General features: G+C 40.2%; 1 protein-coding gene across 1 annotated transcript in view; it reads right to left on the bottom strand.

Annotated features, from left to right (window-relative positions):
- Positions 1-617: 617 nt before the first annotated feature.
- The window catches only part of LOC122557980 (mucin-2-like), a 172991-nt gene continuing 148137 nt past the window's right edge, over positions 618-25471 (bottom strand). Inside the window, exons 42-49 of the mRNA XM_043706283.1 lie at positions 24954-25058; positions 23512-23552; positions 23290-23412; positions 20858-20956; positions 14384-14512; positions 13862-13901; positions 3373-3493; positions 618-1245 (exon numbers count right to left, since the gene is read on the bottom strand). Coding sequence (XP_043562218.1) covers positions 816-1245; positions 3373-3493; positions 13862-13901; positions 14384-14512; positions 20858-20956; positions 23290-23412; positions 23512-23552; positions 24954-25058 — 1088 coding nt within the window. The 3' untranslated portion in view covers positions 618-815. The remainder of the gene's footprint in view (positions 1246-3372; positions 3494-13861; positions 13902-14383; positions 14513-20857; positions 20957-23289; positions 23413-23511; positions 23553-24953; positions 25059-25471) is intronic.

Genomic DNA, 25471 nt, shown 5'->3' on the forward strand with positions numbered 1-25471 from the left:
AGAGGAGGCATTAGAGCGGCTAGCAATATTTGATTACTGACCAGGATTGGATGGAATGCTGAGGGAAGTAAGGATGGAAATTATAGAGGTTTTCCTAAGAAATGAAGAGTAATGCCAGAAGACTGAGGAATTGCAAATACTATGTTTGTTCCTAAAAGAGTGTGAGGGTAAATTAATGAAAATGCAAGGAACAACAATAGTTGGAGACTTTAGAAATGGTGTAATCTCAGCCTGTGTGTAGAATTGATAGTGGCGTTAAAGTGTGTGTGTTTCATTTAGGAAATGGTAATTCATTTAACTAGGTTGATTTTAAATGCTGAAATATGAAGAATTGGACTTAGCTGAGTTGCTCTTCCAGAGAAATAGCGTGGGATGGATACAAGCCAGATGGTCTTTCTCTGTGTTGTAAATGACCTATACTTCAGAAGCCAGTATGCTGAGAAACATTCTTAATAACAAGTTCCCATATTCATGAATTTTGTGAGCTACAAGGTGCAGTCCAAATCACAAGCATTGAAGTCTGCTAGTGACAGTGAAAAGACCTGGTCCAAAAACCAAAAGAAACAACATGATAAATAGGTGTATATTTATTTGTTAGAATTATTGGGCAATACTTATTTGTTCTGCATATAATAAGAATATTTATTGGAATAGGACTTAGGATAATAAATAGACATTTTTTGAGAATAATCTTATTTAATTAGAAACTAACTTGAATAAAAAGAAAGTGAACAGTTAATAAACATCAGCATTGTGAATTTTGGAACTAAGAAGCAAACAGAATGAATTTTATTTGCTAAAATATTTGATTTGTTTTATGTGAGCTTTATACGCTTCTGAGCATTTGCTCGTCTCCCATGCCTTGGCTTTCTTTCCTTAGGTTGATTTTCTTGTAGATCATTTTCTAAGCTTCTTTCCCTTTTACGTTTGTTGGCTTCATTGACTTCATTAAAGCTTATGAAGTCTCTCTCTTTTTGTAAATTGATCAAGCTTAGCTTGTCTCCAGACTCATTGATTCTGTCTGGACTGCGTTTCGCTCGAAATACTTCGTGGATTGTGCTGTTAGAAAGTGAGTTGGTTGGTTCCTCACAATTATTTTCCATGCAGTGACATGAATCCACATAGACATATGAGTATTGAACAGTACTTCCATCAGGGCATATTAAAGTAATCTCCCTCTTGTGGGTCTTCATCTCTTGACAACAGTTACATTTGTGTTCCATTGAATTTACTTCTGAAGAATACCTGTTGTTATTAGACATATTTTAAGATATTTAAAACATGAGAAAACATGCACTTCTTGCCAAGCATTTCATGTGGCTATAGCATTGACATTCAGCCAATAAAGTGGAAAATTTTGCCAGATATGTTCTGCATGCAAAGACAAATCAAATCCAGTCATTTACCATTTTGCCCTCAATCATCAGCAAGTTGACGGAAGGTGTCATGAATGGTATTGTCAACAACAAACTGCTCACTGCTGCTCAATTTGGTTTCTGCCAGAACCACTTGGCTCTTGACCTCTTTACTGCCTTGGTCTCAACATGGGCAGAATAGCTGAATTCTAGAGCTGATATGAGAGTGGCTGCCCTTGACATCAAGGCCGGATTTAAGTGGCATCCAAGGGCTTCAATAAAATTGAATGAATGTGAATAACGGGCAAAATTCTCCATTAGTTGGAGTAATTCCTAACGCAAAAGGAAGAAGGTTATGATTGTTGGATGTCAATCATCTCAGCTTCAGAACATCTTTGAAGGAGTTCCTCAGGGTAGTATTCTTGACCCAACAATTTTTAGCTGTTCACTTATGACCTTCCACCATTATAAGATCAGAAATGGTGTGTTTGCTATAAGTGCACAATTTTAAGACCTCTTTGAAGCTCCTCAGATCCCGAGACAATCTATTCTGCATTCAGTGAGACCTGGACAAGTTTAGGGTTGGACTGAGAAGTGGCAAGTATCTTTGGTGACAAGTGCCAAGCAACAAATGTAATTAAATACAGAGAATCTAACCATCTTTCCCTGGTCTTCAACAGCATTACAATTCTGAGTGTTCCACTATCAACATCTTGGAATTACTCACTGACCAGGAACTGAATGGTCAACCATGTAAATAATGGGCTCAGTTTTACATGCCACCAAAGTCCCTGCCAATTAAGAGATCCTCAGCAACAGAAGATATTCCTCTTCTGGCCAATCAGAGGAAATTCTCTTCTGTTGGCACATCACAAGGACAGGGGGACACATTTGTACTAGATTGGGACCAACAGGAAGTATTCTGCAATAGTTCAATCCCAGGAGATGAGATTGGTCTCCCTGATTCCAAACCATACATGGCTTGACAAGACATATATTGTGAAAGTAGGAGAAAAGGCCAGGGGAAGAGAGAAATATAGAGGTCATTACAACTTAGAAGGACCTGCTGATGGTGTTTGAAGGGAAGCCTTCCACTGCCCACCACCAGCCCACACCCACCAGATTGTTGGACTGGGCTTTTCCCAACTGGCAGTTAAGTCTCATTGGTGAAATAGGGATGCCTTTTAGTGGAAATTAATTGCTCACTTAAGGGTCTCATTGAACTACTAGTGGCTGGGCTGCCCACAATCCTCTAGCCACTTGTAGAAAGTGATAGGGACAAGCATGAGCAAATTAAAAGTAGACAGATTACTGGCTGCATTTTATGGGCACACCCACCAAACTTCCTAAGGCTTTTATAACTGTTGATAGGAGTACAAGAGCAGGTCAAGAGCTAGAAATTCTACAGCCAATAACTCATCTACTGACTCCTTCAGTGCCTGTTCACCATATACAAGGCACAAAGTATGAGGGCAATGGAATAGTTTCCACTTATCTGGATGAATGCAACTGAAAAATCACTTGTGCAGCACATTTGCTCAGCAGTCTATCCACCACCTCAAACAGTCACTGCCTCCATCCTGGAAGACACTGACAGCACTGTTTACCAACTTCAAGATGCTCTGCAACAATTTTCCTCGGCTGTTTGACAGCACCTTTCAAACCGAAAATCTCCACCATCTTAAAGAACAAGTGTATCAGTCACATGGGATCCCCATAATTTGCAACTTCCCCTCTAAGCCACACACCATTCTGACTTGGAACTATATCAATGTTCCTCCAATGTCAGCGTTAAAATTCTGGAACTTCTACTGTACCATCACATAGATGTACCTGTATGACATGGACTACAACAGTTCAAAATGGTGGTTCACCACCGATGTCTCAGTGGATATAAGACATGAGTAATAAATGGCTTACCAATGATGCTCAGTTGCTATGAACAAAACAAAAATGAGACTAATATGTTGTAATTTAAGTAAGATCTTTTGAGGTAAGTAAAAGAATTGTTACTTACATAGAGTAAGTACCACACATCCCTTCACATTCTGCAATTTCTATTTTGTCTGATGATTGGCATCCATCATGGGTTATCCGGATCATCTTTTTTATTCGCTTACAACTCTGTTTTTCTTGGCCTAGATTATAATTATAAACATGAGTGTTTAGAAACAAAGAATATGATTTAAACACGATATGAGCACAACAGCAGTTATTATAACTGGTAGATTTGAAGCCTAAAAAGGATAATGGGATTATAATTAAAGATACAGACATAGTATTTTATTTTCCCAAAATTAGAGGAGAGTATCTCACTTATGATATTTGTCACTTTATATTTAAAATGTTATTAAGGTTATAACTATTTTCACCAATTAAATTGAACTCTTTACTAAAATGCAAGGAAAATACTACAGACCTAAGAACTGGAAATAAAAGCAAGAAATGTTTAAAATATTCAGCAGATCTGGCAGCATTTGAGAGAAAAACAAAGGCCCTGATAATTGGATGCCCAGATGATTGTTGAAGCAGCATGGATTGGAGTCTGCTTTGAGAACCTGCTATCCAGATGACACTGATTCTGTGGGAACTGACCAGGAAATTGAAGATCCCAAAGGGATTCTCCTGCTTCTGGAACCTTCCGAAAGAATCAAAGTCAGAGAACTTGGTGAGTTCTCATTTGGTTACACTCATAATTATCCAGAAAAGGTTAGTGAATTAAAAACCTAGGCCAACTCCTTGGTAAAGCTTAAACTTATATCCAACTCACCACTCACTGCCCTTAACCACCCTCCCAACTCTCTTACTACCAGTTGGAACTCCTAGGCTCTGCTCCAACTTGCTGCCAAGCCCAATATTGCTTTTTCCCTTCCAGTCTTGAAACACATGTGCGTTCTGCTGGACCTGACACAATCATCTATATGCCATGCCTGATAGCGGGCATCCCTCCTGGACCTGACACCACTTCTGTCCTCTCCCTCATCCCTTATCTGACAACCCCTCCCACTGACCTAAACCAACTCTAAACATTTCATCAATTACTTGGCACTCTAGTTACATGTTAGCCCCACCTGGCACCCTATCCTCCTGGCATCTTACCCACATTGCACCCACATTCTTAATGAACTTATTTTTAAATAGAGAAAGACTGTAAATGGCTGCAGAATGGAGGGATTAGGGAGTCCTTGTGCATAAATCACTAAAAGCTAGCATCCCAGTTCAGTGGGTAATAAAGAAGACGGAATGTTGGTTTCTATTTGAAAAGGAATGGAGTATAAATATAGGAAGGTCTTATTAAAACTATCAAGTCAGAGCTGGAGTATTCAGTAAAGATTTCTCCTTATCTAAGGAAAGATGTACTGGCATTAGAGACAGTCCAATAAAAGTTCACTGGCTGATTCTGGCAACAGAGCTTTCTTCTAGTGATACCCTGATGTTAAGTTATGAGAGAAATCATACAAATTAGGCCTATTTACGATGGAATTTAGAATTTTTAAGGGTGATGTGATTCAAGTCAAGATGTTAACAGGCAAAGATAAGGTAGATAATGGTAAATTATTTCCACTGGTTGGAGATTCTAGAATTAGGGAGCTTAGTCTGTGAATCAAGGCTAGACCATTCAAGAGAGATTTAGAAAACAGCTGGAAATGTGTTGCTGGAAAAGCGCAGCAGGTCAGGCAGCATCCAGGGAACAGGAGAATCGACGTTTCGGGCATAAGCCCTTCTTCAGGAATCATGCCCGAAACGTCGATTCTCCTGTTCCCTGGATGCTGCCTGACCTGCTGCGCTTTTCCAGCAACACATTTCCAGCTCTGATGTCCAGCATCTGCAGACCTCACTTTCTCCTCAAAGATTTAGAAAACACTTCTACTCCCAAAGTGTGGTCAAGGTTTAGAATTCTCTTCCATAAATTGAAAATTATGCCGAATCAGTTATTAATTTAAGTCTGAGATAGATAAATATTTGTCATGCAAAGGTATTTTGAGATGCGGACCAAAGGCAGGTGTCTGGACTCAGTCCACATATCAGTCATGATCTCATTAAATGGCAGAACAGGCTCAAAGAGTTGAATGGTCTATTCCTGTTTCCATGTTGCTATTCACGTAGGACTCTACTTACCAGTCACCCAGGTCCCTACCCACTGGATGTCCTACCCTTTCCCCAGCTGACATCTTACCCTCTCAGCATCCTAACGTCACAGTTACCTTATATATTTACCCTTTGACAGCAGCTGTCAAAGTTGCTGCTAGGCCCTTTAACTTTCAAAATATGGCAGCTGACTGCTGTGAAAAGGGGGTGTAATCTGCTTTTCTTTGATAGGTCTAAGCTATGAAAGAACTGTCAGAATAGAAGTTTGGTTCGCATTTCTGAGTGAAATCTCCTCTCAGAAATGAAGAGGCCCCTTCTTTCAAAAGAAAGCAGGGCTGGACTACGTGGAAAAACCTTAAATAAAAACAAAATACTGTGGATGCAGGAAATCTGTGACAAACACGGAGAATGCAGGAGAAATTCATCAGGCCTAGCAATATCTGTGAAGAGAAACAGAGTTAATATTTTGAATCTATTATGACTCTCCTTTAAAAGTCTGTTAAATCTATTTCTCTGTCCATGGATGCAGCCATACCTGCTAAATTTCTCCAGAATTCTGTCCTTTTCTCCTCGGAAAATTGGGCTCATTACAATTAATCCCCTCAGCTAATTTGTTGATATATGTCATGAATTGCAGGCCCAAGCAATGATCACTGTGGTATAATGCTTATATTCTGGCTACAGGACCCCATCCCCCATTTTACCCCTACTGTTGTTTCTAAAATGGATTACAACTCAGGCTGTTTAATGAAAGGTGAATGATATATAAACATCATATTTCAGATTTTGGATTTCAAAAAATTGACATGTGGGTGTTGGTCTTATTTTGTGAAGGGGTTTGACATCAATTAGGTAAGTCTTTGTAAAACCATGATTTTAAAGCAGTCTTATTCCTGGAATGTTAATGTAAGTTTGTTTATACTGAGGGAGTTTATGACCATAGAGAGAGAAAATATTAAGTCATTCTTTCAGCAGAAAATGGGATGACCAAGTTTTTGTTGATTTAGATTAAAAGCTTTTGGACAGTTCGAAGAATACTTGATTGGGATCAGAAGCAAGTAGTCTCTCTGAGAAAGGAGATTATTCAGTAGGTAATCCTAGTATAAGGGTATGGTTTGTGAAGCTTCCACACTAGGAGTATTTAGTTGAAATTATGCAGATTATTAAATTAATGAGTAAGTCTAATGTGAATGGTTAAGGGATTAGAACTGAGAAGAAGCAGTTAAGTCAAACCTATAGATTTGATTGGAAAGGAATTTGACTAGACTTTTGTGTAGCTGTATTGTGATGTTGTTGGGGCTAGATGAGATTTTGTATTGTTATGTGTTTTGAAAATTTACAAAGTGCGGTGTATTTATATCGGGTTGATTTAATTTTACATAGAGTTCATTTCTGTTGTGCAATAAACCTCTATTTTATTATTAGAACTAAATCTGCAGCCTTATGTGTTCATGTTTCAGTTAAAGATTGAAAAAAAAACAAAATATAATCTGTCAAGCCAGATTTCATTTTTGGATCGGAATTATTCAGGGGTAGCATGTAGGAGGTTTTATTTTAGAAATTGAGGTAATTATCTGGGCAGCTTGTAACTTGCAAGATTTCCTTTAACTCAGCTTGCTCATGACAGACTTTTTTTTTAAACACACCTACATAAACGAGGAACCTCTCCAAGCCAGTCCAAGTTCGAATTCAGCACCAGCAGAGTTTATAGTAAAGCAAGTAGATATCACCTGTCTTTTGATTTCTCGGAAGTCTTGTGAAAAAGAAATCTCCAGTGCCCACAATAAACATTCAAACCTTTGAAACCAATCCGTACTGTATAACTCTATAATCCAGGATAGCCACAAGACTTGAAAGAAATTAATTTTTCCACAATCTTTCAAATTATATACTAAATATCTTCATAAAACATTTTAATACATTGAAGTGGAGTTCCTCTCAACCAGGCCTGTTCTGCCAGGAGATCTCGTTCTTCCCAGCCTCAGTATTGCCACTTATCCCCAGGTTAGGATCATCCCCTAAATCTCTTTTCTAGTACCAATTTCAAGTTGGGTCCATTTCCTTTAATGTCCGGTGTCCTTGGAAGTACTGACCCAATTTCTTTTGCTGCCAGGCTCAAAAAAATCACTCTCACTAGATTTGAGTGGAAGACAATAGTACAATCTGAACATGACTCCTGGGATTTAAGATGCTCCAAACCACAAACTCACTGCAGGATGTACATAGAATCTGAGAATTGTAACAGCACAAGTGGCCATTCGACCTGCCATGCCATGTCATGTTTGCATTTTTTTTTGTTCATAGGATGTGTGCATTCATTGTGAAGGTATCCTTTATTGCCATCACTAATTATAATTATATTGGAGAAGGATATAGTGAGATGTCTTCTTGGTCTACTGCCATCCTACAGATGTCTATACACTCTTGTGCTGTTAGGAAATGAGCTTTAGGATTTTGACCCAATGATACTGAAAAAACAATTTTATATTTCTAAGTCAGGATGGTGAGTGGTTTTGAAGTGGAACTTGCAGGTGGTGATGTTTCCCTGCATTTGCTTCTTTTATCCTTCTAAGAGTAGAGCTGTGAATTTAGAGGACACTGTTGAAGGACTCATGATGATGAAGTTATGGATTTGTTTGCCGAACTGGTGTGTTTTTCTGCAAATATTTCATCGCCTTGCTATGTAACATCATCAGTGCATCTTTGATAAGGTGTTGGTGGTTTGCCCTTCCTAGTATTTATATGTCTCTGTTTGTGGGTACTTCCAGTTCTGTATCTGGGTGGTTTGTATATGGGGTCCAGTTCAATGTGTCAATTAATTGAGTTACGGTTGGAGTGCCAGGCTTCAAGGAATTTTCTGGCATGTCTGTATTTTGCCTGTGCTAGGATGGTTACATCGTCCCAGTTGAATTTGTGTCCTCCGTTGTCTGTGTGGTTGGAAATGAGAGAATGCTGTTTGTGACTGGTGGTGGCAAGCTGATATTTGTACACTCGCATGCCCAGTTTCTTCCTGTTTGTCTTATGTCTTTCACAGTCTTGGCAGGGTATCTTGTAGATAACATTCATCCTGTTGGATGTGGGTGTCAGGTCTTTAACCTTTATGAGGAACTGGTGGAAGGTTTTTGGGCCACTAAAATTCCCAGGGATCTGAGTAGTCAGGTAGTTATCTCTGATATGTCTTTGATGTGTGGTATGGTCACTATCGTGTCTGATCGTGTCATGTTTTCTTCTTTGGGTTTGTCCTCTCATTTCCAACCACACAGACAATAAAGGACACAAATTCAACTGGGACGATGTAACCATCCTAGCACAAGCAAAACAGAAACAGCCAGAGAGTTCCTTGAAGCCTGGCACTCCAAATGGAACTCAATCAATCGACACACTGAACTGGACCCTGTGTACAAACCACTCCAGTACACAACTGGTAGTACCAACAAACAGACACCGCTAAATACCAGACCTTATCAAAGAGGCACTGATGATGTCGCCTAGCGAAGCAATGAAATATTTGCAGAAAAAACACACTGGCTCAGTGAACGAATCCACGACTACATCCACAACCTGAACTACAAATCTTCTCAAGGACTCATGATGAGTTAATACTGAACAGTTTGTAGATGATACACATTGCTGCCACTTTGTGTCAGTGGTGAAGTAAGTGAATCTTAAAGGTGGGGAATGGGTGGCCAGTCAGGTGTTTTGCTTTGTCTTGGATGGTATCAAACTTTTTGAATGTTGTAGGAGCTGCACTTATCCAGGTAAGGGAGGAGAATTCAATCAATCAACGAATCCGAGATGCTGTGAACCATCTTCACTTACAAAGAGGCCCGACTGCACAAAATAGTTCAAACTGACCATTCTTGCTGTGAAGCTGGAATTACCCAAGATAACTTTCCAGACAGGATGCTTGGAGTCACATCATAGAGATATACAGCATGGAAACAGACCCTTCGGTCCAACTCTTCCCCGTCGACAAAATATCCTAAATAAATCTAATCCTAGTTGCCAGCATTTGGCTCATATTGCTCTAACCCCTTCCTATTTATATACCCCTCCTGATGCCTTTTAAATGTTGTAATTGTACCACCTCCACCACTTCCTCTGGCACCTCATTCTATACGTGCACCACCTTCTGCATGGAAAGGTTACCCCTTACATCCCTTTTCAATCTTTCCCCTCTCACCTTAAACCTATACCCTGTGATTTTGTACTCCCCACCCCTGTTTTACCCCATTTATCCTATTCCTGCCCCACATGATTTTATAAACCTCTATAAGGTCACCCCTCAGCCTCCAACGCTCCAGGGAAAGTAGCCCCAATGTATTCAGCTTCTGCTGATATCTCATACCATCCAGCCCTGGCAACATTCTTGTAAATCTTTTCTGAACTTTTTCAAGTTTCACAACATCCTTCCTATGGCAAGGAGACTAAAATTGCACGCAGTATTCCAATAGTGGCCTAACCAATGACCTGTATAGCCGCAACATGACCTCCCAACTCCTTTATTCAATGCACTGACCATAAAGGCACACATACCAATGCCTTTTCACTACCCACCTACCTGCACCTCCACCTTCAAGGAACTGTGAAACTGCACTCTAAGGTCTCTTTGTTCAGCAACACTCCCCAGGACCTTACCACAAAGTGTTCATGTCCTGCTCTAATTTACCTTTCCAAAATGAAGCACCTCACATTTATCTAAAGTAAACTCCATCTGCCACTCTTCGGCCCATTGACCCATCTGATCAAGATCCCATTGTACTCCGAGGTAACATAGAACATAGAAAAGTACAGCACAGAACAGGCCCTTTGGCTATGATGTTGTGCCTAGGTTTAATCCTAATGTAAAATATAATAACAACCTATGCACCCCTCAATTCACGCTGTCCATGTGCCTGTCCAGCAGTCACTTAAATGTCCCCAATAACTCTGCTTCCACCACTACTGCTGGCAACGCATCCATGCATTCACAACTCTCTGCATAAAGAACCTACCTCTAATGTCTCCTCTAAATCTTTCCCCTAATATCTTACAACTATGACCCCTCATACTCGTCAATCCTGCCCTGTGGAAGAGTCTCTGGCTATTGACTCTATCTATTCCTCTCATTATCTTGTATACCTCGATCAGGTCTCCTCTCTTACTCCTTTTCTCCAGAGAGAGACGTCTGAGCTTTTTAACCTTTCTTCATAAGGCAAGCCCTCTAGTCCAGGCAGCATCCTGGTAAACCTTCTTTGCACCCTCTCCAAAACCTCTATCTTTTCTATAGTGGGGCGACCAGAACTGGACACAATATTTCAAGTGTGGTCTCACCAGGGACTTGTAGAGCTGTAGCAAAACCTTGTGGCTCTTAAACTCGATCCCCCTATTAATGAAAGCCAAAACACTATGCTTTCTTAACAACCCTATCCACTTGCGTGGCAACTTTGAGGGATCTATGTAATTGCAAACCCAGATCCCTCTGTTCCTCCACACTACCAAGAATCCTGTCTTTAATCCTATATTCAGCATTTGATTTCGACCTTCCAAAATATATCACTTCACATTTATCCAGGTTGAACTCCATCTGCCATTTCTCAGCCCAGCTCTGTATCCTATGTCACGCTGCAGCCTGCAATAGCCCTCTATACAATCGACGACAACTCCAACCTTTGTGTCATCTGCAAATTTACTAACCCACCCCATAATCTCCTTATCCAAGTCATTTATAAAAACTATGAAGAGCAGAGGCCCAAGAACAGAGCCCTGCGGGATCCCACTTAACTGACCTCCAGGCAGAATACTTTCCATCTACAACCACCCTCTGCCTTCTGTCAGCCAATTCTGCATCCAGGTAGCCAAATCTCCCTGTATCCCATACTTCCTGACTTTATGAATGAGCCTACCATGGGAAACCTTATCAAATGCCTTGCTGAAGTCCATATACACCATAATCCACCGCTCGACCTTTATCGACCTGTCTTGTCACCTCCTTGAAGAACTCAATAAGATTTGTGAGGCATGACCTGCCCCTCACAAAGCCATGCTGACTGTCTTTAATCACACTATGCTTTGCCAAATAGTCATAGATCCAACCCCTCAGAATTCTTTCCAAAACCTTGCTGACTAGAGACGTAAGACTGACTGGTCTGTAAATGCCAGGGATTTCCCTATTTCCCTTCTTGAAAAGAGGAACAACATTCGCCTACTTCCAATCCTCCGGTATGAATCGCGTGGAGAGTGAGGAGGCAAAGTGGGCGGCACTGCTGCCTCACAGCGCCAAAGACCCGGGTTCAATTCCCGCCTCAGGTGACTGTCTGTGTTGGAGTTTGCACATTCTCCCCGTGTCTGCGTGGGTTTCCTCTGGATGCTCCGGTTTCCTCCCACAGTCCAAAAATGTGCAGCTTAGATGAATTGGCCATGCTAAATTGCCCGTAGTGTTAGGTGTAGGGGAATGGGTCTGGGTGGGTGTGCTTCAGTGGGTCGGTGTGGACTTGTTGGGCTGAAGGACCTGTTTTCACACTGTAAATAATCTAGTACTAAAGATCTTTGTCAGTGGCTTAGCAATCTCCTTTCCTACTTCCCGGAGTAGCCTAGGCTAAATCTGGTGTGGCCCTGTGGACTTATCAATCTTAATGTTTTCCAAAATTTCTAGCACATCAACTTCATCGATCTTGATCTGGTCAAGCCTGTATCCCAGCTCCTCAAAGTTCTCATTCACAACAAGGTCCCTTTCCTTAGAGAAAACTGAAGCAAAATACTCATTCAGGGCTTCCCCTATCTGCTCAGACTTCACGCACAAGTTCCCTATGCTATCCCTGATCGTCCCTAACTTCTCCCTGATCATTCTCTTATTCCTCACATATGAGTAGAATGCCTTTGGGTTCTCCCTAATCCTATTTGCCAAGGCTTTTTCGTGCTCCCTCCTGGCGCTCCTCAGTCCATTTCTGAGCTCCTTTCTAGCAAGCCTGTAATCCTCTAAAGCTGTGCTAGATCCTTGCTTCCTACACCTTACGTAAGCTGCCTTCTTCCTTTTGATGAGAGGTTTCTCTGTTCTCGTCATCCAAGGTTCCTTAATCTTACCCCTTCTTACCAGTCTCGGAGGAACCTTCTTGGCTGCCCACTACACTCCAATTTTGGTGTCATCTACAAAGTTATTAACCATATCTCCTATATTCACATCCAAATCATTTATATAAATGACAAAAAGCAATGGATGCATCACTGATCCTTGTGGCACATTGCTGGTCACAGGCCTCCAGTCTGAAAAGCAACCCTCTACCACCACCCTTTGCTTTAACTTTCAAGCCAGTTCTGTATCCAAATAGCTTGTTCTCCCTGGATTCTGTGTGATTTAACCTTGCTAACCAGTCTACCATGAGAAACCTTGTTGAACGCCTTACTGATGCCCATACAGATCATGCCCACCGCTCTGCCCTCATCAATTGTCATTGTTATTTCTTCAAAAAACTCAATCATGTTAGTGAGACACGATTTCCCAAGCACAAAGCCATGGTGACTATCCCTAATCAGGTGGCTTTTCCTTATCACATTTTTAAAATAGTGGCACCATGTTAGCCAACCATCAGTCTCCCGGCACCTCATCTATGGCTATCAATGATGCAAATATCTCAGCAAAGGGCCCAGCAATCACCTCTGTAGCTTCGCACCAAATTCTAGGATTCACCTGATCAGTCCTGGTGATTTATCCACCTTTATGTGTTTTAAGACATCCCACACCACCTCTCTGTTGTGTGGACATCTTTCAAGATGTCACTATTTATTTCCCCATGTTCTCTGTCTTCCATATCCTTCTCCACAGTAAACACTGGTGTAAAATACTAGTTTAATATGTCCCCTAACTCTTCTGGTTCCACACATAGGTGGCCTTGCTGATCTTTAAGGGGCCGTATTCTCTCCCCAGTTAGTCCTTTGTTCTTAATTTGGTCCTTGCAGCTTTTTTTTTAAATAGTGTTTCTCAGTTCACAAGGTTCTTCGCCATAATATCAGAAAAGGGTTCAAATCATGTTCCTGATGAAGGGCTATGTCGGAAACATTGATTCTCCTGCTCCTTGGATGCTGCCTGACCTGCTGTGCTTTTTCAGCACTACGCTCTCAACTCTGAGCTCCAGTATCTGCAGTCCTCACTTTCTCTTAAGGTTTACCTAAAGACTAGACAATAAACATGAAGTCTTGATTGTAAGAAACACAGTTGTTTTACATTGATTACATTGATTAATGACTGAAAATGAGTTAAAATATTAAGTGCAGATTTCACATTTATCACAGTCAAATATGCACAAAGACATTGACTTTTATACTATTTATCAAAAAGCCAGATGTCTTACCAGAGGACTTTTCTGTACTTAGTTGTTTAAAAGAGAACAAACTCATTTTTAGACTTTATTAATAATAATATCATACGTTTTCAAACTTACATGTTTGACAACAGCCATCTTCAGTCATAGTAATTGTGCCCTGAAACATCAACGTTTTATTTGTAAAATTTCAAACTATGTTAAAGATAATGTTATATTGAATCATATAGTTTATATGAAAGCAAGAACTAATAACATGCTGACACAGTATTTTATTTATGATTCAAATTAATATTTGTCAGTTGCATGATTTTGAATTAACAATAATTTACTTGTTCATCTTTTTGAGATCTGCATGTAACACTTTTAATCTTTGTTCCCAGTGTGATGAAGATGCAAGTAACAGCAGGGGAGAGTTTCTGGTCCTTGCTGCATGACTTGCACCAAATCAAATCTGTTTCAGTTAGAATTTCTATATGCTAAATCAGCAAAGGCTTTATTTCCTTATTCTATTTGAATTTCTGGGTACTAATATTGAAAGGCAACATAAAAATAATTTTAATTCAGTTATATGTTTGATTGATTGAATTTTAAACAATTGGAATTTCATTAAATAATTTCTTGAAACTTGTGCATACTCACTGGTTCACAGTCTTCTGGGTGAAAATCAGGACAAACCAGCTTGGAACTAGTCGATATTAAGCTATCATTAATTTGTAGGCATCCATAAACTGTGCAGTTGTTATAAGGTGATGGCCATGTTTGGCCAGGCTAGAATGGTATGACAAAAGGTGATAGTGAATCCAAAAAGTTGCATTATGTTATTATATATTAAATTATAAATGTGAAATTTGTTTCATTGAGAATAGACACTACCTGTTACATCTTAGGATAATATAATAGCTGTTATCAATGCTAAATGGGTCATGTGACAAAAGGCAACTATTATTTCAAAGTGATAGCATATCATTGTATTATTGCAATCTGCCTGTGAACACTATAAAAAGGATATAAAGAGACTTTAGAGAGGGTTCAGAAGCGATTTACCAGAATGCTGCCTGGATTGGAGGGGATGTCTTATGAAGAGAGATTGAGTGAGCTAGGGCTTTTCACACTGGAGAGAAGAAGGAAGAGAGGTGACTTAGAGGTGTACAAGGTAACGAGATGCATAGATTGAGTAGATAGCCAGAGACCTTTCCCAGGGCAGAAATGGATGTCATAAGGGGTCATAATTTTAAGGTGATTGGAGGAAAGTATGGGGGAGATGTTAGGGCCTCTGCAGTGCTGTACTGTCCTATTGTTTTATGCTCTATGTTCGAAATTTCCAGAAATCAGTCAAACTGTTTGAATATTTTCATGACCATTTTTTCACAGCAACTGATATTTGTAATGTCCAAAACCAAGGACTGAATCAAAATAAACAAATCAAACCTAAAAAAAAAAGATAACAAATGATGTCTCATAAAGTTTTAAACTATTCAATAGTGATTTTACTTTAAGACCTTGCTTCATCCAAAAATCTAATCTTGGACTTGGGGGTATTTTAGTACAGAGTGCTGACTCTTGAAAGATGAACTGAGCACATTTAGTGTACATAATTCCTGAGAATACATCATTCAGTCTGATAGATCAGTATTTTTTTATTTTAGTTTTCAGCAATTCCTTTCTGGCAGCCTTTGTTAAAATCACTTCAAACTAATAGTGTATATTTTTTAAAAGATATGACTGAGGAGTAGGTTTTTCAGTTACTCAAATTTCTTTCGTCATTGAATTAGAATATGGCTCATCCGCTTTTTTAAACTTCCTCTAACCCTAAAATACAGGGATGAGAGAAAACTAAGTGTGTCTTCACTTAAAATTATTACAACTTTCAAGAAGACAAACAATTGAATAAGGAACTGCGTATGCTAGAAATCTAAGCAAAAACAGAAATTGCTGGAGAAATTCAGGGTGTCTGGCAGCATCTGCAGAGAAAGCAAAGTTAACATTTCAAGCCCAGTGACCCTTCTTCATAACGAGGTGTTATTTTTGAGGAGTTTCATGGTGGGTGTCCTGTGATGACTCATAATAGTTTTTCTGATGCGGTCTTCTATTCCCATCCTCATTAATTATGCAATCAGCCTCTTTGGCTTCCTTCTCGAGTAATAGTGGAAAAGCAGAGGCAAGATTCTCACGACTGCCAGATCTTCTGGCATACAGGCTCATGACACCATTCTGAAATGTCTCAGAAAAGAAAGCTGGCACTTTTGCTTTCTAGATAGGGACCTGAGGGTGCTGGTGAATGGGGTGGTCATGAGGATGGCCATTCACTGGCTCGAGGATCACCAGAAAGAGGTCAAGGCACCAAACACCTGAACACTGATAATAGTCCAGGTCAGCGCTGTTTTCAGAGCTAGAAGGAATCCACAGCAGTGCAGGAAAAAGGCCAGTATTCTACTTTGCTGCACAAAGGTAAGTCCACCCCATCTTCTCTGTTTCCTCATACTCACTTAAACTCTGCACACAAAACTCACTAATTCATTATTGCATGCAGTATCCAGCATTCCTGCTCTCTAGCTAAAAAGCTGTGTCACCCACAATTTGGCAGCCTTAAAGTAAGCACAAAATGACTAAGCACTAAGAAATGAAGCTAAGAGCCATAACATGCAACCTGTAGAGGTTGCCAATTGAATACATAATTGTCTTAATGGCAGAGACAGATAGTGATGGTAGAGGGTTGTTTTTTGGACAGGAGGCCTGTCACCAGGGGTGTTCCACAGGAATCGGTTCTGGACAAAAATTGAAAGAACTGTGGATGCTATAATCAGAAACAAAAACAGAAATTGCTGGAAAAGCTCAGCAGATCTGGCAGCATCTATGGAGAGAAATCAGAGTTAACGTTTCGGGTCCAGTGACTCTTCTCAGAGCTGAGGAAGTTCTCCATAGGTGTTGCCAGACCAGCAATTTCTGTTTTTGTTTCTGACTTGCAGCACCTGCAGTTCTTTCAGTTTTTGTCTGATCCCTGTGGAACCGATTCCTACTATATTCTCATCCAAATCGTTAACCTAAATGACAAACGAAAGAGGACCCAGAATCGATCCTAAACAAAGACAGAAATTGCTGGAAAAGCTCAGCAGGTCTGTCAGCACTTGTGGAAAGCTTCCTCAGCTCTGAAAAGAGTTACTGGATCTGAAACATTAACTGATTTCTCTCCTGTATCTCCTATATACCTCCAGGAATTCCTTTGATCCCAGCTATCTTGACCGGAGCCATGCCTCCTATTTTCTGGTCAAAGCCCCAAAATCTCTTGACATCCAGAGTTCCCTATTCCTGTCAACCTTATCTTTCACCCACACAGGAACATATAGACCTTGAATTCTAGCCATCTCACTTTTAAAGGTCTCCCACTTGCTGGAGGTCCCTTTGCCTGCAAACAAACTACTCCAATCAACCCCTGCAAGCTCCTGACTAATTCCATTAAAATTTACTTTTGCCCCACCTTAGAACTTGAGCCTGTGGACCAGTTTTGTTCCTGTCCATAACAATTTTAAAATTAGTGGAACTATGGTCACTGGTCCCAAAGTGCTCCCCCACTGTCACCAGTCCTGCCCTATTTCCCAAGGGTAGGTCGTGTTTTGCCCCTTCCTGAGTAGGACCCTCCAAATACTGCTTGAGGAAAGTTTCCTGAATACACTCAACAAATTCCACCCCATCTAAGTCCCTAATGCTATGGCAATCTTAGACTATGTTAGGAAAATTAAAATCCTTTACTGTGACAAACCTACTGCTCCTGCAAGTCTCCCCCGTCCCTCTGCATATTTATTCCTGTAATACCCGTTAACTATTTGGGGACCTACAGAACAACCCCAACAACATTACCATCCCCTTCTTATTTCTTAGCTCCACCCACAAAGCCTCACTGTTTGATTCTTTAGTTATTTCATCTCTGAATACTGCCGTGATACTCGTCTTAATCAAAAATCTAACTCCCTCTCTCCTTTTTCCAGCACTTCTGTCCTACCTAAAGCACCTGTACCACTACCACTGCACCCTGGTAGTGGTCACAGACCTCCAGTCTGAAAAGCAACCCTCTACCACAAACCCTCTCTTTACCTTTAAGCCAGTTCCAGTTCTGTATCCAAGTGACTATTTCTCCCTGTATTCCATGAGATCTAACCTTGCTAACCAGTCTATCATGAGGAACCTTGTCAAACACCTTACTGAAGTCCATATAGGTCAGGTACACCACTGGATCTGACCTCTATGAGGATCTGACCAAAGAGGACTCATCAATCCTCTTTGTTACTTCTTTAAAAAACTCAATCATGTTTGTGAGGCATGATTTCCCACTCACAAAGCCAAGTGGACTATCCCTAATCAGTCCTTGCCTTTCCAAATGCATGTAAATCCAGTCTCAGGATTCCCTCCTACAACTTGCCCACCACTGACATCAGGCTCACTGGTCTATAGTTCCCTGGCTTGTCCTTATCACCTTTTTTAAATAATGGCACCACATCAGCCAACCTCCAGTCTTCTGGCACCTCATCTGTAACTATCAATGATATAAATGTTTCAGCAATTACTTCCTTAGTGTCTCAGAGTTCTAGGGTACACCTGATCAGGTCCTGGGGATTTATTCATTTTTATGTGTTTTAAGACATCCAGCACCTCCTCCTCCGTAATATGGACATTTTTGAAGATGTCACCATTGATTCTCTATCTTCCATGTCCTTCTCCACGGTAAATACTGGTGCAAAATACTCATTTAGTATCTCCCCATCTCCTGTGGTTCCACACATAGGCTGCCTTGCTGACCTTTGAGGGGCGCTATTCTCTCCCTAGTTACCCTTTTGTCCTTAATATATTTATAAAATCTCTTTGGATTCTCTTTAACCTGATTTGCCAAAGCTATCTCATGTCCCCTTTTTGCCCTCCTGATTTCCCTCTCAAATATACTCCAACTGCCTTTATACTCTAAGGATTCACTCAATCTCTGCTTACTACACCTGACATATGCTTCCTTCTTTTTAACCAAAACCTCAATTTCTCGAGTCATCCAGCATTCCCTACACATACCAGCCTTAGTTTTCACCCTAACAGGAATATACTGTCTCTGTACTCTTGTTATTTCAATTTTAAGGCATCCCATTTTCCACCAGTCCCTTTACCTGCAAACATCTGCCACCAATCAACTTTTGAAAGTTCTGTCAAAATTGACCTTCCTCCAATTTAGAACTTCAACTTTTAGATCTGGTCTATCCTTTTCCATCACTATTTTAAAACTAATAGAATTATAGTCTCTGGCCCCAAAGTGCTCCCCCACTGACACCTCAGTCATATACCCTACCTTATTTCCTAAGGCTAATTTTGCAGCTTCTCTCATAGGTACATCCGCATACTAAGTCAGAAAATTTTCTTGTACACGCTTAACAAATTCCTCTCCATCTGGTATGGTTAGTAAGTTTGCAGATGACACTAAAATCGGTAGTGTAGTGGACAGCCAAGAAGGTTAGTAGAATGTGAGGACTACAGTTGCTAGAGATCAGAGTAAAAAAGTGTGGCGCTGGAAAAGTACAGCAGGTCAGGCAGCATCTGAGGAGCTGCAGAGTTGACGTTTTGGACATAACTTACCTCAGAGTACAAGGTATTTTGATCACATGGGCACATGGGCTGAGGAGTGGCAGATGGAGTTTAATTTAGATAAATGTGAGGTGCTGATTTTGGAAAGCCGAATCAGGGCAGAACTTATGTGCTTCATGATATGGTCCTGCCGAATATTGCGGAATAAAGATACCTTGGAGTGCAAGTTCATAGTTCCTTGAAAGTAGAGTTGCAGTTAGACAGGGTAGTTAAGAATGCATTTGGTATGCTTGCCTTTATTGGTGAGTGCATTGAGTATAGTTGGGAGGTCATGTTGTGGCTGTACAGGACATTGGTTAGGCCACTTTTGCAATACCATGTACAGTTCTGGTCTCCCTGCTGTAGGAAGGATGTTGTGAAACTTGAAAGTGTTCAGAAAAAAATTATAAGAATGTTGCCAGGGTTCAAGAGTCTGAGGCATGGGGAGAGGCTGATTAGTCTAGGGCTATTTTCCTTGGAGCGTCAGAGGCTAAGAGCTGACCTTATAGTGGTTTATAAAATCGTACTCAACCAACTTCAGCATATTCCATCCATCATAAGGTCAGAAGTATGGATGTTCACTGATGACAGCATTATTTGTGAGTCTTTACATACTGAAACAGTCCATCTCCAATTCAACAAAATCTGAACAATATCCAGACTTGCACTATCAAATGGCAAGTTGAAATAGTGACTTTCTATGATCTAATTCAATACCTATTCATATATAAAGCAGTGAAAGGCTAACCATCTTTCCATTATTATGGGAAGAGCTCAATTTTTGCTTTAAAATAAGGATAAATATTCTAATTTTAGTATTTTTCAGATATTCAGGAAGACCAAAATAGAGAGAAAGGTAGATGGATTTCTTCATTCTAATTTGGTTTATTTTTAAGCAAATGAATTTTGGAAAGAAATAAAGCCTTGAGTGATACTGTAGAGACCTGCATAGAGCTGATGGAAGGTTAACAGTGGATTTATTAAAAGCAAGACGTAAGAAAAGGACCAGATGTTGAGTAGAAAAGTAGGGTAAAGTAATGTATGTGAAGTAAAGCGATGAAGTAGTAGGGGGAAGCAATTTGATAAAAACCACTGAAGGACACATTTTCCTAGTGACTTCCACCCCATGCTTTGGTGGATCTTTTCCAACCTGAAAGAAAAGCAGAATAAGACATAAGCATAGGAAAAGTAACTAATGGGAAAGAAAAGTGATGGACTAAAAAAAAAGCATATAGAGTGACTAATGAGGCAGCAGAGAGAAAGCAGACCAAGGCTTTGAGATATAAGCTGTGCAGTCATGCAACTGCTAGGAGATTCTGTGCACACCAATGTGTCGATACATTGGCTTCTGCTTGTGGGAAAGAAAAGTACTACAGGGATGTTGATGAAGTTAGGTAAGAAAGTGACCATGTACTTCAATTTATCACATTCAGACCAACGATTAATAATTACTGATTCACTGACACAAAACATCAGAGAATCAAGTAATAGTATTTAAAGTAATTTAATTATACAAACCAGTAATAGTTGAACAGATTGATCTCCTGGGTATATCACACATCTAGTTTGGACACATTCACCACAGCATCTTCCAATTATCTCTCTATATTCAGAACCCTGTTGCAAAATATAGTGGTTAATTCCTCAAAAAAGCTGTTTGTGCAGTTTTGCTGCATCTTAGAGATAAAATAATTACATTTTAATTTTTAATATTTGATTGTACCTGGCCTTCCATTTTTATTTAAACACTGTTTCCTTTCATCGAGAGAAAAAAAACAATCATAATCTGAACTGTTCCTTCAAAAATTATTTTCCTGAATTGCTGCTAGTGATTGTTTGACAGAGGAAATTAGACAAATCATTTTGGGTGCTTGTGAGTTTGTTATGATTGCAGTCAAAATAGACTATGAATATTCAACTTTGATCATCATTTTAATAGCTAAAACTTTCATGAATTAAAGTGATTTTTGAAAAGGATATTACTGACCAAAAATGGCTGCTATGATCACCTAATCACAGATTGAGTCAAGCTTTGTGAAACCAGTGTGAGATATACAAAACGTGGCTGCACTGAAATTGCGTGAAACCAGACAACTGAGGCAGTTTAAGAAATTTATCTTATGTCTCATTCACAGGTGTTTGATAATTTCACATTTTGGGAGTTGAAAGGCTTGCCTCCCAGTTAGCCAGCTTGGCAAAGCAATGAACAGGCTCAGTGATATACAACTGGACCTATATCAACAGCTCCTTGGGACTACAAAGTTAAAAATCACACAATTGTTGAAACTTTATTGCTGGAACAGCACAGCAGGTCAGGCAGCATCCAGGGAACAGGAGATTCGACGTTTCGGGCACAGGCCCGAAACGTCGAATCTCCTGTTCCCTGGATGCTGCCTGACCTGCTGTGCTGTTCCAGCAATAAAGTTTCAACTTTGATCTCCAGCATCTGCAGACCTCACTTTCTCCTCCTAAAAATCACAATACCAGGTTATAGTCCAGCAGGTTTATTTGGAAGCATAGCTTTGGAAATATAGTGCTTCCAAATAAACCTGTTGGACTGTAACCTGGTGTTGTGAGATTTTTAACTTTGTACACCCCAGTTCAACACTGGTGTCTCTAAATCATGGGACAACAAAGTCAAACAAGAAAATGTGGATTTATAAGCAGCATCTGGAGACACTCCAGCCAGTCTCTCAACCTCACCAGCAGCTGGTGAGAAAAGCAACTTGGAGGAATACCAGAAGTTTCCTGAGAATTCAAGATCTACAAATCTGCCCACTACTGTCGGTACAGCATAATAGCTAAACATTTGCAACTCAGGCCATTCTAACAACTCAAGAACTCTCTCAGCTTTAAACATGCTTGTTTGATGTCATGTTTATTATATGTTTTTCAGGTTAGTAGGTAATAAAATTCTTGTTTTCACTCAAACAATATTCGAATCAGCTCCTTTATTTTGATCTGGTTAACTGTGTTTTAGTTGAAGTGTGATAGCTGCATGCTAAGGTCGAAATTTAAAACATTGTTGTAACCAACCAAGAGGTGTTTACAGTCATTGAGTCACAGAAATGTACAGCATGGAAACAGACCCTTTGCTCCAACTTGTCCATGACAACCAGATAGCCTAAATTAATCTAGTCCCGTTTTCCAGCACTTGGCCCATAGATCTCTAAACCCTTCCTATTCATATACCCATCCTGATATCTTTTAAATGTTGTAATTGTACCAGCCTCCACTACTTCCTCTGGCAGTTCATTCCATACATGTACCACCCTCTGCGTGAAAACATTGCCCCTTAGATCCCTTTTAAATCTTTCCCCTCTCACCTTAAACATATACCCTCTGGTTTTGGACTCCACTACCCTGGGGAAAAGACCCTGACTATCCATGCCCCTTATGATTTTACAAACTTCTATAAGGTCACCCCTCAGCCACTGATGTTCCAGGGAAAATAGTTCTGGCTTATTCAACCTCTCTCTATATCTCAAACCTTCCAAACCCAGCAACATCATTGTAAATCTTTTCTGTACTCTTTCTTTTTTAACAATATATTTCCTATAGCAGGGAGGCCAGAATTTAATGCAGTGCTACAAAATATCCTATACAGCTGCAACATGACCTCTGACTCCTATACTCATGTACTAACCAATAAAGGCAAGCACACCAAATGCCTTCTTCACTACCCTGTGATATCACTTTTAGTCAACTATGAATCTTTCCAAGATCTCAGTTCAGCAACGCAACCCAACACCTTACCATTAAGTGTATATGTCTTGCCTCAATTTGCCCTAACAAGAAAGGAGCCAATCATCCCTCATTATCTGTTTGTTATACAACCAATGCCTTCTGATGGTTTTGTTACTGTAATCATCAACAGTGAATGTATATGATCCAGTGATCACTGCAAAATGATTCACAATTCTCAAACAATTCTCAAATATAATTCTTACTTGTCCACACTTCTTGTTGCATTCGACATTTCGACATTTAATGATGTTTATCAGAGTTTGCACATCTGTCTCATTGGTACAAGTGCAGCTTTGACAAGGAGAGAGATGAATAATCGTGCCTGGCTGTATGGGCAGACAAAAATGATTCAATTAATTTTTATAATTAATAAAAACAGATTAATGAATTAAAAGAAAAGTTTACTTTCCAAACAACCAACTTACATAGTATTCTGCCCCTTCATTAACACAGACACCCATTGGCTCTGTGAAAGGAATATTACAAGTACCATAAGATAGAAGTTAAACACACAAGTTGCTTTAAAATAAAGCATTTGATTTATTTTATTCGATAGAACAGTTACTTGAGTAAGTCTATATCACTGAATCCGTGAATAGAAGCGACAAGACAACCAAAGTCCACACACACAGCGATCTGGCCTGCTAGCGCTCGCTCAGCCTGTTGGCCACACACATTGCTGACAATGGCAGACTATCCGACTGGACAGGTCCCTATGGAGACAAAGGACTGACCATGTGACCTGCTGTCTCAAATTCAGAAACACAGATCCAGATCCCCTGTGCAAGTCCTGACCATGGCCAGTATGGAAGGCAACCATACTGCTTGCTGCATGTTTTGGCACAAACATTGCTGCCAAGTGTACAAGGTGCTACACTGACAGGGCACACCAATGTATGTCAAGATGTATGTTCCTTGTCTAAGGATTGTTGCACAGCACGACTGCCTGCCCGATTGTGTGAATGTACCCGTTGCAAAACATGGCAGATCAAGGGAGGAGTAGATGCTGTGGACATGCTTCTAGCCACCAGGTGAATCAGTACTGAGAGGTCAAGGGAATTTCCAACGCCCCTCCTCCAAGTCCCTCCTCCCTACCTTTTATCTTTTCCTGCTGAACACTCTCTGCTCATTCCTGAGGAAGGGCCTGTGCCCGAAACGTCGAATCTCCTGTTCCCTGGATGCTGCCTGACCTGCTGTGCTGTGCTGTTCCAGCAATAAAGTTTCAACTTTGATCTCCAGCATCTGTAGACCTCACTTTCTCCTCCCAGGTCAAGGGAATAACCCTGGTAGGCAGCTTGGCCCATTTGTGCAGCAGGTGCCTGTCCCCATGCGGTAACAAATGCAGTCATACACTGCTGGTTGATGGTGTACCCTACAAGACATGTCTGGGCTTGCAGGGTACACTACCAATGCGTTGGAGAGATGCTAATGTGGTAACAATGATTCTCTGAAATTCAGGTATCACTGTCCATGGTGAAAGAGTTGCACAGCCAGTGCTCACTGAATTTGCCCTACTCTACCATGGGAAAGATGGAAGTCGTTCTGAGATAGTGGTGAGCTGAATCCACCAAACATGCTCTAATTTCCATATTGGCTTTTTCAACAGCTGCTTTGTTTAGTGAATCTGGTGAGATTGGATTTGGAAAATCAGTGAGGCCATTGCTATTAATTGACAACACACCACTGATCAGTGAAAATCTTGTCAGGATATTGCATGAGGGTGAGCTGAACAATGTGCAAGATCGTACTGTTGGCCAGTATTATTGATAGATGTGATATTCTTCCTCTAACATACTTTTTTTATACATGATTTGCATGTCATGCTTTTGTAGTATTCAAAGCCATGCAGATTACTGTATTAACTTACCACAAGTATAAACTGGACAACAATGCCCATCTGGAATCTCTGACACCATTTTAAATCCAAGACCACATTTATTCTCATTTGGAGCACAGAGATGGTTGTTGCACCCTAAATAATTGATAAGTTATACATGAATGAAATAAAATTAATCGTAAATGACAGTTAAACTATTTAACCCTGATATATACATATATTGTAGTATGCCTATATATTTCTTACACTCATCAGTCCATAAAAGAAAAAGAGAATTCTGAGATTTCTTTGGAAATTGAGGCAAGTTTATCTCAATGGTACCTTTTGCTCTTCTAAACATACTATACTTCATCTCATTGGAATACTTGTCGTCAATTTAATACAGGATTATGGGCTAGGGAAGAATCAGCATATGGGATTCTCACGTCTGGGACCATTGCCTCCAAATAAATAGACTTGTAGAAGCTCCACTCCTTGCTAAGATGAGCAAGAATTCCCAATTGGCCTAAGAACCCAGCACACACAAGCTGTATTCTTTTCCTGAACTA

Source organism: Chiloscyllium plagiosum, chromosome 16 (assembly GCF_004010195.1).
Source record: "Chiloscyllium plagiosum isolate BGI_BamShark_2017 chromosome 16, ASM401019v2, whole genome shotgun sequence".
In the NCBI taxonomy this organism is placed as follows: domain Eukaryota; kingdom Metazoa; phylum Chordata; class Chondrichthyes; order Orectolobiformes; family Hemiscylliidae; genus Chiloscyllium; species Chiloscyllium plagiosum.